Source organism: Emydura macquarii, unplaced genomic scaffold, assembly GCF_026122565.2.
Source record: "Emydura macquarii macquarii isolate MOO-44397 ecotype Brisbane River unplaced genomic scaffold, CSIRO-AGI_Emac_v2 contig_587, whole genome shotgun sequence".
In the NCBI taxonomy this organism is placed as follows: Eukaryota; Metazoa; Chordata; order Testudines; family Chelidae; genus Emydura; species Emydura macquarii.
The window spans coordinates 594796-609848 of record NW_027130724.1 but is presented as its reverse complement, the minus strand read 5'-3'; the positions used below and the strand labels follow the sequence as shown (position 1 = coordinate 609848).

Sequence of the window (15053 nt, the reverse complement as noted above, 5' to 3'; positions counted from 1 at the left end):
GTGATCCAATTGATACAGAGTATGTGGACTTTCAGAAAGCCTTGACAAGGTCCCACACCAAAGGCACTTAAGCAAAGTAAGCAGTCATAGGGTAAGAGGCAAGGTCCTCTCATGGAGCAGTAACTGGTTAAAAGATAGGAAACAAAGGGTAAGAATAAATGGTCAGTTTTCACAGTGGAGAGAAGTAAATAATAAGGTCCCCCAAGGATCTGTACTGGGACCTGTGCTGTTCAACATATTCATAAATGTTCTGGAAAAGGGAGTGAACAGTGAGCAAAATTTAAAGACCATACAAAATTACTCAAAATAGCTGGATCAAAAGCTGACTCTGAAGAGCTACAAAAGAATGTCAGAAAACTGGATAACTGGGCAACAAAATGGCAGATGCAATTCAATGCTGATAAATGCAAAATGATGCACACTGGAAAAAATAATTCCAAGTATACATACCAAATGATGGGTCTAAATTAGCTGTTACCATTCAAGAAAGAGATCTTGGAGTCATTGTGGAGAGTTCTCTAAAAACATGTACTCAGTATGAAGCAGTAGTCAAAAAAACTGACAATGTTAGGAACCATTAGGAAAGGGATAGATAATAAGATAGAAAATATCAATGCCACCATATAAATCTATGGTACGCCCATACCTTGAATACTGTGTGCAGTTCTGGTCATCCCATCTCAGGAAAGATATATTAGAATTGGAAAAGGTAGAGAGAGCAACAAAAATGATTAGGGATATGGAGCAACTTCCATGTGAAGAGAGATTAAAAAGACTGACTGGGATTGTTCATTTTAGAAAAGAGATGGCTTGGGGGAAGGCGAAGATATGCTAGCGGTCTATAAAATTATGAATGGTGTGGCGAAGGTGAGTAGGGAAGAGTTATTTACCCTTTCACATAACACAAGAACCAGGGGTCACTCAATTAAATTAATAGGCAGCAGGTTTAAAACAAACAAAAGGAAGGACCACTTCACACAATGCACAGTCAACCTGCGGAACTCTTTGCCAGGGGAGGTAGTGAAGGTCAAAACTATAACTGGGTTCAAAAAATAATTAGATAGGTTCATGGAGAATAATTTCATCAATGGCTATTAGCCGAAATGGTCAGGGATGCTACCTCTTGCTCTGGGTGTCCCTAAACCTCTGACTTTCAGAATCTGGGACTGGATGACAGAAGGTGGATCACTCAATAATTGTCCTGTTCTGTTCATTCTCTCTGAAGTATCTGGCACTAGCCACTGTCAGAAGACAGAATATTGGGCTAGCTGGACCATTGGTCTGACGCTGTATGGTCGTTCTTGCATTCTTTTTTATGAGTATCAGTGGTCCAAACAAACACTCAGCCAGTAAAAATCGGTGTAGCACTACTGAAGTCGCTGAAGTTATGCTGATTTACATCCACTGAGTAGCTGGCCCAGTGTGTATGGTGATGCAATATGCTAAAACCTTGAGGCTCCAAACCTGCGACTTGATTCACCCAGGCAGGTCCTTGAGCCTGTGTGGAACCCAGTTGAAGTGGATAGGACTCTGCACTGAAGCAAGGGTTAGCCTTGTGGATCGAGTTTCATAAGCCGTGTTACTAAACACTTTGGCCTGATTAGTTCTTGTGCACTGGCATATTTATTTTTCTGTTTGATTTTGTAAATTACTTGCTAAAACACACATAAAAACACTAATAAAACACCCCAACAGAACAGGATGAAACCATCAAGGAGGCAGATAATAGATGATGATGTACTCACAAATGGGGAGAAATTGTCTGACTTCATTATTTTAATGAGTGGATTTATTCTTAATGCTGGGGAAGGAACAGATGTCTGGCTCACTTTTTATATTGTCTGATTGTTGAGGCTACTTAGTGTATAACTAAATAGACTGGGTTCCTTACCAGTATTGTCCTCATTCACATGAGACGCATTCATGGATTCTCCTCCCCCCCCCCCCCCCCCCCCCCATGTTTTCAGTGGAAGCTTTGAAATTTACATGCCTCATTTTACTAGCTGCTCACAAAGCAATTTAGCACCCCACTAAGGGCCTGATCCTGCAAATGTGTGAGTAACTTCACCCAGGTGAGTAGTTCTGTTAAATTCAATGAGGCTGATCATGTGAGTAAAGATACTCATTAAATGTTTGGAAGGTCGGAGCCTTAAAACATCATCATCAGTGATGTCAGCACAAGTACTAAGAGAACAATGTTTGTTAACTAACTTCTGAAACTGAGCCAGCCCCACAATATTGTGTTATTGTTGCACGTGTAAAGATAGTGGCTGTTTGTTGTTTCTTAATGACAGGAGTGTCTTTCTGAGAGAGAAGGGTTTTATACATAAAGCTTAGGGCAAGATGGTATCCCTAGATCATGTAGTCTGATCTCCTGTATATCACAGGGCACCAACACCAACCAGCACCCACATGCTAAATCCAACAAAGGAAATGAGACCAAGGAATTACCGCCCCCAGGATGCTAGGCTATTACATGCCACAGGCAGAAAAAGGCGAGACTGAGGTGCACCAAGGCCCCTGCAGTGGCAAGGAGTTGATTAAGTGCGATACGGCCAGATAATCCAGGCAAGTGACGTGCACCCACATGCTGCAGAGGAAGGCAAAAAAACCAAACAAACCTAGGTCACTGTCAATCTGACCTGTGGGAAAATTCCTTCCTGACCCGGCTGTCTGGTAATAAAACTCAAGAGAACAAATGAGTATGTGCATCATACAGAAGGCAGATGCAAAGCTCCTACAGAGAATGGAATTCAATGCAATTTAAAATACATACTAATGGGAAAAGAAAAAACAACAACAGCTGGAAGATTATAAAGGAGAAAACATGGAAAAATCTCCCTTAATTAACCATAATGACACCAAATTTACCTAATTAAGGCAGACACCCTTGGCATTAATTCTGTAATCCCAACTGCCAACACAGAGTCTCCTGAAGGGTGCAAGAGTCCATGCTGGTACATCCAATTGCAGGATCAGGGCCCTAGATATTTGCCATGCCTTCCTAGGGAACTGGATGACTTAGGGTGTTGGTGCTGGCTTATGGAGACTCTGGTACTTAGGTAGCTGGTGCAAATCCCGCTCTTTTTATGAAATCTGTGACTATCTGATGGCTATTGATGGCCTTTGCCAAATGATTTGTTGCTGTCCACTTCCTAGTGGACAGGTAGGTATATTTTAGTCCTGATGCTGATAGTGGCTCTTTAAGTAGCAGCATCCCTGGGAAGGGACTTTGGAAGTTTCTCCCTACTGATATTTGAAAGTAATACTGTAGGCCATCTTAATCATGCCTGCAGCATTCTCATGTATTCTGACTCTGGGTCTGCTGATTTTTCATTTTACTATGCCCAAGTGCTAGTAAAAGAGGAGCAGATGAATTAAATCCTGGCAGGTTTGGGGCAAGAGGAAATTCAGTCTTTACTGTGTGTATTAGAGTGCTATTCACTTCCTCAAGCTACAGAGGGATATTGGAACCCTTTTTACAGACTAGTCAGGCATCTCCTGGTGAGATGCTAGAACCTATATATGTGAGGCCAGAGCAACCTAACCCTCAAAAGTCTGGTCTTGCCTCCTCATCCACTCACCCAGCTTTGTCAAAGCCACACCACCCTACCTGCTCCTTCATTTATCTGATTCTGTGCTAGGGTAGAATTTTCTGGGACCTTGGAGCCAAATCAGACGAGATGTGAAGGGCCAAGGTGACATGTGCCCTCCTCTTGAAACATTTTGATTTGACAGCGGGTGGAGAGAAGGTTGCTCGTCATATTGCCAAAACATCTTTGAGCTGGAAACACTGGCCAGGGTTTTAAAAATGGGTATCTAACATTAGGCTCTGAAGTCAATATTTAGGCACCTAAATAAGTATGCTGATTTTAAAAACTGTTACACCCACAGCAGCACCCACTGACTTCAAAAGAAACTGCTAAAAGTGGCTTACGGTGCCTGCAGCCATATATCAAACACCAAAGTGTACAGGATCTAAGATGTTCCTGGCCACCCAAGTCCTGACCCTACCACCAGGGTATCTGGTGTTTAAAATGCGATAAAATGATTCTTGTGATAGATGTGTAGGGTGGGGTTTGACTTCAGTGGGAGCAGAGCTAGGACAAGGCTGAGGGTGCTTTTGAAAATCTCCCCTGTATTTACCTTCTGTAGTGGGTGCCCTTCTATAGAGACGGCAAACCTTTGACAGAATGGACATAATAAATTAAGGTTCCAGAAAAACCATAACTTTGCCTGAGGGAAGTTTGTATTTCCTTAACAACCATAGCTGTGCCCTCAGGGTAGAGTTTAGATTGTAGGGAGCCTTACGCTCTCTTTCCATACTTTCCACTGCTTTTTTTCAAAGTGCAAATTTGATTTAATTTTTTAAAATGGTAATTTAAAAAAATCAGAAACCAAAACAATTAAATAGTTTTCCTCCTCTCCTTAAATTCTTGATACATCTTTATCACCCTCGCTCTTCACCTGACTCTTCTGGCTGGGGATTTTACATGGATTTTGGAGACTGCTTGCAAAGCTGATTCTCAGATCCCACAATCTACTCTGTTTTGCATCCTGTCACTGATTTGTCCGAGTCCAATTCTGCGTTGATAAAACGATTGTGAGCATATAAAATATATATGGTAGGCAGCAGATAACGGATAAGGCTAACAGACTCCAGCTGTAATCGTTTCTTGGCCAGCATGTGTGGGTCTGAGAAGAGCCCCCTGCTTGGTGTGCTGCTGTCAGTCAGAGGCTTTGCAGCAAAACAGGAAAAGAAAAGGAATCCTGAAACATTTACGCTGCAATAATTAGCTCTCTCACTTCTGTAAGCGCAGCATAAATGGTATGGCCAGCGGCCATGTGAGAAAGCTACAAAAAAGAGCATTCCAAGCAGATTGCAAGAAACAGTTCTTACTCAGATGATGTAGATGGAAGTAGCCTTCTGGGCAAGATTGAAACTTCAACCACTTGGGTCATTCAAGAAGTGGATAGGATGCTGTCCTGGGAGAAGCAGAGCACAATGCAGCCCTCTCTGTGGGAAGGTCTTCATGGAGGCACCTTTGGATAAGTAGGGTCTCATATCAAAGGGGGAGCTTGGTATGTCCATGCCCTGAGATCTGGACCATGGGGGTCAGTGAAAAGAATGCTAGATTATTTAAAGGGACCCTGCCAGTTGGAGTGCAGCCCTGTAAAAGTTGGCTTTGTCTCCATCTCTCTATAAGTTGGCATCTTAGGCAGCGGTACTAAGTTATGCAAGCGCTCTTGTCTTTACTGTTACCTTGTCCTCCCTGCCCGTGTTTATCATTACATATTGTCAGAATTCTACTTTGTGAGCTGTCTGGGGCAGCTTTGTGTCTTTGTGTAACTTTTCTGTACAGTGTCTATCATAGGTGGGGAGCGGGGCCGGGGGCTGATCCCTGTTTGGGGGTCTTAGGTGCTACTGCAATAGAAATAATGAAAATTAATAAGAACAGCACAGCCCCATGAGACACCTAGCCAGATTTCAGTTAATTGGGGTTTTTAGTAAAATGGGGTTGTGCTGTATCACAAGGATACACTTTGCCATCAGCATCTCTTCATAGTCCTAGTATTTCTTAAGGACCAAACCCTTCTTTCCAAGCCTTCCTTCAAACAATACCAGCAGGTGACAGTATACTTAGGAAACTGGAGCACTGGGCTAGTAAGAAACCCACAAGAATCTCACTGTTAAATCTATGAGGCCATAGTGCAGTATCGCCAACCCTCAGCATTCCAGAATCCAGAGTCAGTCCCTAAGAAATGTTGAGATTGAGTTTGAAAAAAGAACTACATTTTGGGTTCCTTTTATTAACTGCCTGGTTTCTGAGCCTTTAGGGTGCAATTTGGTCAAGTTTTCAAGATTTTCTCTGCAACTATAAAGGCTTAGAAACTTTTTTTTTTTTTAATGAAAGCTGAGATTCTTCCCTAATCACAGGACTCCAGGTTCTGGGCATTTTAAGTGAAAAACAAAATATTTTGAGTCCCAGTGACAAAATCACAAGAGGTGGCCTCACTGGCTGTGCCTGAGAGCCACTTTGTACTCAGGATTGCTATGTTCAGCTAACTATTTAGTAAACAAACAAGGGAAATGTTTCTTTCAAAGGAAGTGCAGAAAGCAGTGGAGCATTATATATATTGCACCAGAACTGGGATTCCATCCAGCGTTTGGCTGCAGTGACTGTCCCAACTGTGATACTGACAGCAGGATTCTCTCCCTAAAACAGTAACACATTTCTGCAGTTCAGGTTGCTTTGCAGTTGCAAGAGGATTAACCTTCCCCTTTGTCTTTAGGGAGTTAGCATTTAAATAAGCATCAGAAATTTTTCCAGGGTAACACCCTGTTCTGCTGAATGCTTTCCTCTCCCAAAGGAGCACGTTGTTTCTCTCCCTGAAAGATTTATGCAGCTAATTATTCCTCTGAAATGAAGTTTCCAGATTAAGATTGTTCCTTGTAATGAGACATGCTGTAAGTATGTTCTTTGACTGATAGGAGTTGTCAAATAATCATATTAATAGGATTGTCTATGTGGAAGAGACTAACCATGTTTGGGTTCTAGACAGATCCTTCAGTGTGTATGTAAGCAGGCCACCAGCATGAGAATAACAGGACAGATGTTAAAGGGATCAGAAGCTATTTAGGATTTGCATCAAGAAAAGAGGGATAAATCTGTCCTGCAGACCAGAGGGGAAGTACTTCTATGAGAAACTGATTTCCTGCTGTTCAGAACTGGATCTATAAAAATCATGGATGGTAATTACAGGAATTAATTGTAAATATGGGGGATGATTCACATATTGATGAAAATCCAAATGCTGGACCGCAGCATGCAGCCAGAACAGCTGTGCTTTGGGAAGGGAATCTCCATGGCTGGGGGGGAGAAATCTTCCTCTAGGTTTAAGAGCAACAATGAAGTGTCTTGGCAGGCTGCAGTGTGCTGTGGCTGGTAAATCCAACTCTGTCCTGTCCCAGTGCCCCTAAACACCCTACATGCTGATGAGCATCTGCACAGCTCTGTGCCAACAGGAGGTGCAGCCAACTTTTGCCCCCTTCAGGTGAGAGCTACACCAGTCCTGTGAGGGGCAGCACTGAGCTTTCAATGATTTTCCATTAGACTGCAGTCTTACTTTGTGCATGTTCCTGAGGCTGAGTGCAAGGCAAGTCGAAAAGTTGGCTGGAATTTTCAAAGGGGCCTAAAGGAGTCCATTGTGTCGGTGTTAGTTTATGTATGTTCACGTGCATGTGCTACCCTGGGAACATCTCTAGATAGAAGAGGAATGAGTTTCAGTCAGGAGAGGAGCGTTCTTTTGTTACTGATGGAGCAAGTAATAACCTAAAAGAGTCCATTGAAAGCAAAGCAAACCAGTGGAATGCAAATGCAAATGGGCAAATTTACTGAACTGGAAAATCATTCAAGTGTTTAGGATTGCAGCTCAAGAAACTTGGGATCAGTTCCTGGTTCTGCTGGGGGTTTCCTTGGTCACCTGAAAAAGCCACTTCATTTCTCTAGGTGAAATCCTGGCCCACAGACTGCAGTGGAGCCAGGATTTCATCCTGTGTCCTTGTTCCCTATCTGTAAAATGGAGATAACCCTTCCTTTTTCCCACCTTTTGTCTCTGTCTATTTGGCTTCTAACTGTTTGGGGCAAAAACTGTCTCTTACTATGTGTGTGTTACCCTCTTAGCGCAACGTGCTGCCAGTCTGTAGTTCCTGCTGTAATAATAGCAACCTTGGTTTTGTTCCTGTGGCATCTCAGAAAAATAGGATTGTACTGAAGTATCAGTGCCTTTGGACTTATAATGCCCTTGCCTTGGAACTGTCCAGCCTTCTCTTGGTTTTCTACTCTAGCCCTTCCAACTCATGGTTCATTCACAGACTATGATTCAATGAACAACTTTGGTGTTAAAATAGCATTTTTTGACGTAACTTCTTTGGATATAGAAATGACGTGAAACCAAAATTCCCAGCTAGTTACCTGGCTTGTGCATTTTGCCTTGACGAATATGTCAGCTGTCAAATTGCTATGTCTTTTAACACTTCCTGCTTATGGTGCTAAAAGCTGAAAGCTGCTGCGGTATAAACCTATTTCTGTAGCTTTACTGTCTGATGCTATTTGAGTGAGATACTAACTCCCACACTCAGTACTTTGGCTGGTATTAGAAATGACTGCAGTTCATAAAAAGTGTGATGTTTTACATAATCATAAAGTTTTCAAGGCTGGCTGGCTAGCCTATGCTTTGGGAAGCAGCAACTGCCCAGTGGTGCCCATCACCCCCACCATTGGGCTGCTGGGGAGAAGGGTTTAAGGGAATGTTATAAGATACTCCCTATGACCAGTGTTCAGATCCGTTTTTCAGACACCAAGTTCTGCCACAGCTGAGCTCCCACCATTTTGGAAATGGAAGGATTGCATGATCACAAGTCTGTCTTGCGGTGCAGATGCAATGACCATAACCTTGGTCAACACCAGGGACTGAACCTGGGGACCCCTGAGCTAAAAGAACGAGCTTTACATTAGCTGAAGAGCTAGAACAAATCCATGTCCTCTGTGGAACATGCACTGACTGGGACACGCAACACACACAGTAGTTACATGGAGTCATCCCGAGGCTGCAGCATTCACTGCGCTCTTACAGTAATACAGTACATGACAACACAGTTAGAGCCATGTCATTACCAATGCAGCAGGCCCAAAACGTTGAGGAGAGGAGAAGGGGATCCAGGAGGCCTTTTATAACACAGATAGGGCAAATGAAGTAGAGAAGTGAAGGGACTTGTGCAAGGCCACGCAGCAAGTCATTGGCAGAGCTCGGATTAGAATGCAGGAACTCCCAACTCCAAGTCCTGTGACCGTTCTTGTGCACCATGTAACATCCAGAACTATCTGAACTTTCCACCTCCAGAGTGGATGCTTCTGTTGCTCTATAACGTTGCCCATAGGAGGTGCTATATAACAGTTTCTCTGTCTTACTCTTAAGACTAGAATCTCTTTATTTGCCATGTCGGTGGGGGATGGAATGTTTGAATTGCTGTCTGATGCTGCGATGTTAGTTCGGTGTTGTTGACTCGCTCTTTTCCACATGACTCGTTAGGGACCTGCCGGGAGTTGCTTCTACAGAAGAGACTAGGATTCCATTGCTGCTTATAGATACAGCTGGCTGTGGCTTACTTGAGCTGGAAGTGGAAGATGAACAGTCTAAAGGGAATCAAGGTACTGTTGCTTCACACAACGTAAGATTTGGTGACAGGAGTAGATTGTTCCAGATTCCCAGCCCTCTAGCTTGGGGCCAGGCTGGCCCTTCACCGCTAAGTCATAGCAAAGCCCAGAGGAGAAGAGTTCAAGTAACACCGGGTAACTGTCTGTCAGAGGGCTGGTTGGGTTACTGAGTGGATGGTATTGAAAAATGGTATGCAGGTGCTTACAGGGCATCTGACAAGGACTGCCAGTAATTATGCTGTGGTGTCTCCTGTGGATGGGGTTAGTCTTGTTTCTTTAGAGCTCTAGAAAGAACAAAGCAATAGGAACCATATGATAGATGGAAGGGACGCCAGGGGCTGCTGAGAGATATTCATAGTGGCTGATCTTCCAGCCCTGCCACATCCCAAAGAGCTACGCCTGAGGACCCTACAGAGCTGGGCTCCGTGGTGCACAGGAGCATTTGCTCCCTTCTCCCCGAGCTCCTGCATTCTCCCCACCCAAGAGTTTTGCTGTGCTGGGGTCAGTATTTGGGCCTCAGAGTGCTGGTGGAACTTGACGTTCTTGGACTGCCCTGTGTGCAGGGACTGAGAACAGCAGCTGCCTTCATGCCATTCAAAGCCCTAGAAGAACTTTGAACATTTACTTTAAAAGGATTAATGCCTCTGGTCAGCTCCCTCTCCCTTTTGAACATAAAATGCCAAGGAGGTGGCAGCCTGTCATGGAGAGAGAGCAGCAGGAACAGTGACCCCTTCCTTTCAGTGCTGCTGCCCAGTGATATCTGCAGAGGCTTTCATAGACAGCGACAAACCTCTTAATTGCTTGGTTACCAATTCGGGGAATGGAGCTTTATCAAATGGATCGAACCATTTATTACCAACTCTTCCTATCGCTGTGAGATTCCTTTCCCTAACCACATGGTAATGACTGTCCTCTAGGCAAGTCAGTTTTGCACAGCCCGTTCTTCAGAGTCGCGGACTGCACCAATTCCTTTTCAGTGCTTTCTGATCCCTCCTTTCACCTCTGTGACCGTCTCTCTCCTTCCTTCTTCTCTCCTCTGCTTTAGTCCAGATCCAAGCAGGGATTGGGGCCCCATTGTGCTAGGCTCTGTACATACCCATGATGAATAGACATTCGCTGCCCCCAAGAGCTTACAGCCAAAGTAGAACTATAATTTGGAGCCGCTTCTCCTCCCCTGCTGGAGCTGCTTCTGTAAGGGCAGCTCCTGGTCTCCTCTCAGAAGGGATAAATCAATGTCTCCTGCAGGCTCCGGTGCCAGTTTAGCTCCATGGATCAGTCAGACAACAAGAATTTGGAAATAGGAAGAATGGGCACATCCCCCTGCATTGCATAAAGCAGCTGTGCTGGCCTCGAGCATGACACTTGGAATGTGCTGTGTGCAGTGGGGTTTCTGGGTGGCGACACCATGGACTGGGACCATAGACGCATTAGCTACTTCTCTCTGGAGCTAAATCAGGCTGAAAGAGAACAGATTGAAGCTCCTCAGATCAGATAATGGAGGTTTAAATACCACACAGCCAGGAAATGGTGGGCAGAGATGTGAGTTTTCAGCACGGAGTGTTGCCCTCAATCCTGAACTCCATTTGGTTTGTGTTGTACAGTAGTCTAAGGGGTTGTTGCTTTAATTGCCTTGGAGTATCACTTTGTCGGATCTTCATCGTAACACATTAGGTGCATAAACCTCTACAGTTAAATGGGACAGATGCTGCTTCACCATAGTAATATAACAAGACATCAAACCAGGAGAAAGACCAGAGCACTGGGGCCAGCCTTTTATGTTGGCAAATTAGGTTGGCACTGATCATGAAATTTTATCCCTCAGCATTACTTAAAGCAGTGAATCTCCTGTCTTTGCTGTAGCTGACGGGGCTCACTTAGCCATGTGCTTTAGGAAGATTGGCTTGTTCCGATGAGCATGCACCGTACGTAAACGTTAGGAAGGAGAGTAGGAAAGTAAACAGGTATGACTTCCTCATGCCAGCCATTTACACAGTATGTCAGGGTGCTACCTGAACACAATAATCAGCTGAGATCAAAAATAAGTGCCCTCTTCCCCAATCCCTCTATTCTGGCTGCTCGTACGATAGCACATCCTCACTAGATTTGTGGGCAGGGACTGTTGTCTTTGTTTGTTGTCCACACAGTGCCATATACTGCCTGGCACAGCCTCCTTCAGAGAGGTTCCCAAATAATAACCAAGTGTAGCCAAACCTTTCGGCTTCTCCTCTGGGCCGACAATGCTATGGACTCCCTGCCCCACACGCCGCCACCACCATCACCACAATAGCTTTGATTTTTTTCCTTTCTCACCAAGTATCTATCTGCCACATGGCAACACAGCCTGCTTGACAAGCAGGCTGCCCATTTCAGGGATTAATTTTGTTTTCTCTCTGCACACTAGTCCAGATCCAATGCTTGGAATAGTCTCATGGGTCTGAGTGCTTCTCTGGCAAGTCAGACATTAAGATAACATCACAGTCTTTACCAACTCGGCTTTTTTAACATTCTTTCAGTGTTATCTGTCTAGATGAGGTACTTATATGGCCTCCGTTACCACAGTATCTGAGTGGCTGACAATCTTTATTTCTCCTCACAACACCCCTCTGAGATAGGGCAGTGCTATTCTCATTTTACAGATGGGGAACCAAGGCACCAAGAAACTAAGTGACTTGCCCAGTGTAATGTACGAAGTCTGTGGCAGAAGAGGAAATTGAACCTTGTTCTCCTAAGTCCCAGGTTTTTCCCTAACCATGGGGCCTCCTTTCCCCTCCGAAAGGACCTACTTTTAGCAACGAAGATCCTGATTCTGCAAACTTATGCACATACTTGCTACTCACATGCAAAAAGTTAAGCATGGGTGTAATAAGTGTTGGCAGGATCAGGTTCTAATGCCATATCCCATGAACGTTTGGACCATTGAAAGCCAAGATTCCAGGCTCCTAGACAAAACTCTGTATGCTCTGTGGCAAACTGGACCTAAATTTTGCAACAGGATCCCTGGACTCTGCCACATTCTGGTGTGGCAGACTAGAAAGTCAACACTATATGGCAGTAGGTAACAGTCAGTCCAGCAGTTCCTGAGGCATTTCTTTTCATATTAAATTCTATTTATTTTTTGCTGTCCCCATATTTATAGTTTCAATAGGCTACAGATGTTGGTACTGACAAAGCATAATTCAATTGTAGAAGTTGCCAGTGGGTTGACGTGGGGGGAAGCTGGAAGTTTTGGCAGATGAGTATGACGCTCGGTTTGTAGGTTTTGGCACTGGGGAAGGGGTGGGAGGTATTGTGGGATAAGCACATTAGCTGGCTGTTGCTAAAATGATCACCGGTGAAATATTTAATAATGTTCACATTTACATCACCATCTTTAGGATTCAGAGTTAACAGCCCGTTGAGCTGAATGAGGCGATTTTCTCTTCTCAGAGCTATTGTGTCAGGCTGTCTGCAGACTCCGGAAAATAACACTGCATCTCTTACACTTGGATGATATTTTCAGGGTTGTCTTCACAACCATGAGGGCTAGAAACTTCCTAATTAAAGGCTTAGATTCTAGATTACAATGTGGGAGAAGGGTAGATTCTGCTGCAAATCCCATGGCTGTGTAATACACAGGGCTCTGCTTCCAGGCAATATAAAGTATTGACAACTGAAATCCTATCTCAATTGAAATGGGAGGATGGGAAGAAGCCTGATGATCATCAGAATACCATGATCATATGTTTTAATGGTTACATATCTTATGACCTGGGAGAGCTAGAAATAAATGGATGGGAAACTGGGAGTCCTAGCTTTCCAGTAGTATATAGCAATAAACCCTATCCAAGGGGATCATGGGATGGAACCCTTTAAAACTGTCACTGGTCCTCTTGTCTACCAGTGCTTTTTTAAGGGCCAGTGCAGGGGTTACTGTAACAAGCCCTAGACCTCAGAGGATGCAGTTTTCTCTGCTTGACTTGTAAAATGGCTGCAACATTTAAACCCAGGACTGATACATTTATGCATTAGGAGAGCTTGACTTCAATATGTGCCTGTCCTGACTCTGACATTTTCACTGGGGCGTTCTGTCTATCTTGATGCCACGATATATAAATCTGACTCTATGGAAAATGTCCAAAAGTCCAGAGGACGCAGTTTAGTTTGGAAAATATAGCTTTTCTCAATCCCAGCAGGAGAAGTGAGCAGTTGAGTGGCTCATCTTTCAGCTTTTCCTGTCAGTATCCTCTGGAGTGAAATCACCTGCTCTTGATTCATTGCTGGGTTTGGTTTTGCCCTAGGGGAAGTGCGTCTTGTTGGCTTGCACATCCAGGCTTTGGTGGAAGCTGGTGTTAAAGCGAGAGACATCGCTGTCATTGCTCCTTACAACCTCCAGGTGAGATCACAGTGCCCCTAGCACAGCTTTTCAAGCTGAGTGTAGAATGAATAAACCAGAACAAACCCAAATTTGTTATTTTAATAATAGTACTTAGTCTGTTAAATGTTCTGAGCCCAATAACAAATCCTCCCCAACTCTCTCTCTCACCCTCATATTGCAAATGAGGATGCTGAAACAGAGGGCCAGACTTCTGCTGGTGTAACAGATCTCACTTCTGGAGAGCTGAACCAATTTATACCAGCTGAGGATCTGGCTCAGCAGGGTTAAAGTGACTATTCCAAGGCCACAGAGGGAATCAGTGTCAAAGATGGGACTGGAATTCAGGTGGTTCTTCATTACCAGTCCAGGAACAGTCCCTTAGTTAATAGTTTTCCCCTCTTAGGATATGCGAGTTCAGGCATGCATGAATGTGGAGGAAAGGGGGCATCTTCCAAGAGGGGGTGATATTGTTTTTATACTTTTTACCTTGAATGTACCTTGCCCTTAATGTTTGCATATCCTTGTTTTTCAGGTGGACATGCTAAGAGAGCATCTTTGTCACAGATATCCAGAGCTGGAAATTAAATCAGTAGATGGCTTCCAGGGACGGGAGAAGGAGGCTGTTGTACTGTCCTTTGTGAGATCCAATAGGAAGGGTATGCATTCCTCACTGGACTGTACTTGGGGGAGTAGGAAGCTTTGTCACATAAGGAAATGGGAATAATTTAACAGCGCAAAACGTCACTCACTGTGTTGCCAGTTCTTGTGATTTTATTGCGAGTCTCATGATCGTTGGTGTTTTTTCTGGAGCCCCGGCTTCTGGAGCCACGTGCTTACCCATGAATCACAGCTTTCTTTTTCTAAAACAAGTAATTTTGTAGCCCTCTTGATTGCAGAGAAAAGCTTTAAATTATGAACCCCAAAGGCTTACACAGCAGAAAGTAAATAAAAAGAATCCAACATGTATTAGTTTTAAAATCTCATGATCCTTAGGTCCTCAAAAAATGATGAGAATGGCTTGACTCCCCATTTTTGAACCCGTGGGGTTGGCAGTCTGGCATTCACATCACCAGCTTCCTATCTTGATGCGAGTCCCAGACATTCGCCACAGAACACGGAATTCCTGGGGAAGACTGTTTTTGCATATTGCCCCAGAGAAAGTGCAACCCGAACCTGGTATTGTAAGAAATGCATAACACTCTTTGTTTTCAGAGCAAAATCTAGGGCAGAAAATTGGGTTCTTTCCCATCAGTGAATGCAGTGGAAGATAATAGCTGGATTGAGGCTAATGGCCTGAAGCTGGAAGGAGTCTGGATAGCCATCTCTCTTGGATGTGTTTAAACACAACAAATCCTGCATCTTGGCAGGAGGTTAGATTAGATGACCCTTGTGGTCCCTTCTAACCCTATGATTCTTCTTAGACTCAATCTGCTGACCCACATAATTGGGGCCCATTGCAAGGCACCTTGTGTTAGCTGGAC

The 15053-nt window shown here is 44.1% G+C and overlaps 1 protein-coding gene across 2 annotated transcripts in view; it reads left to right on the top strand.

The window, feature by feature from the left end:
- The window catches only part of IGHMBP2 (immunoglobulin mu DNA binding protein 2), a 75270-nt gene that overhangs the window by 50075 nt on the left and 10142 nt on the right, over positions 1–15053 (top strand). For both annotated transcript variants that reach the window (XM_067540452.1, XM_067540451.1), the window contains 3 exons: positions 9094–9212; positions 13496–13590; positions 14105–14228. In XM_067540452.1, the coding sequence (XP_067396553.1) occupies positions 9094–9212; positions 13496–13590; positions 14105–14228 (338 nt within the window). The remainder of the gene's footprint in view (positions 1–9093; positions 9213–13495; positions 13591–14104; positions 14229–15053) is intronic.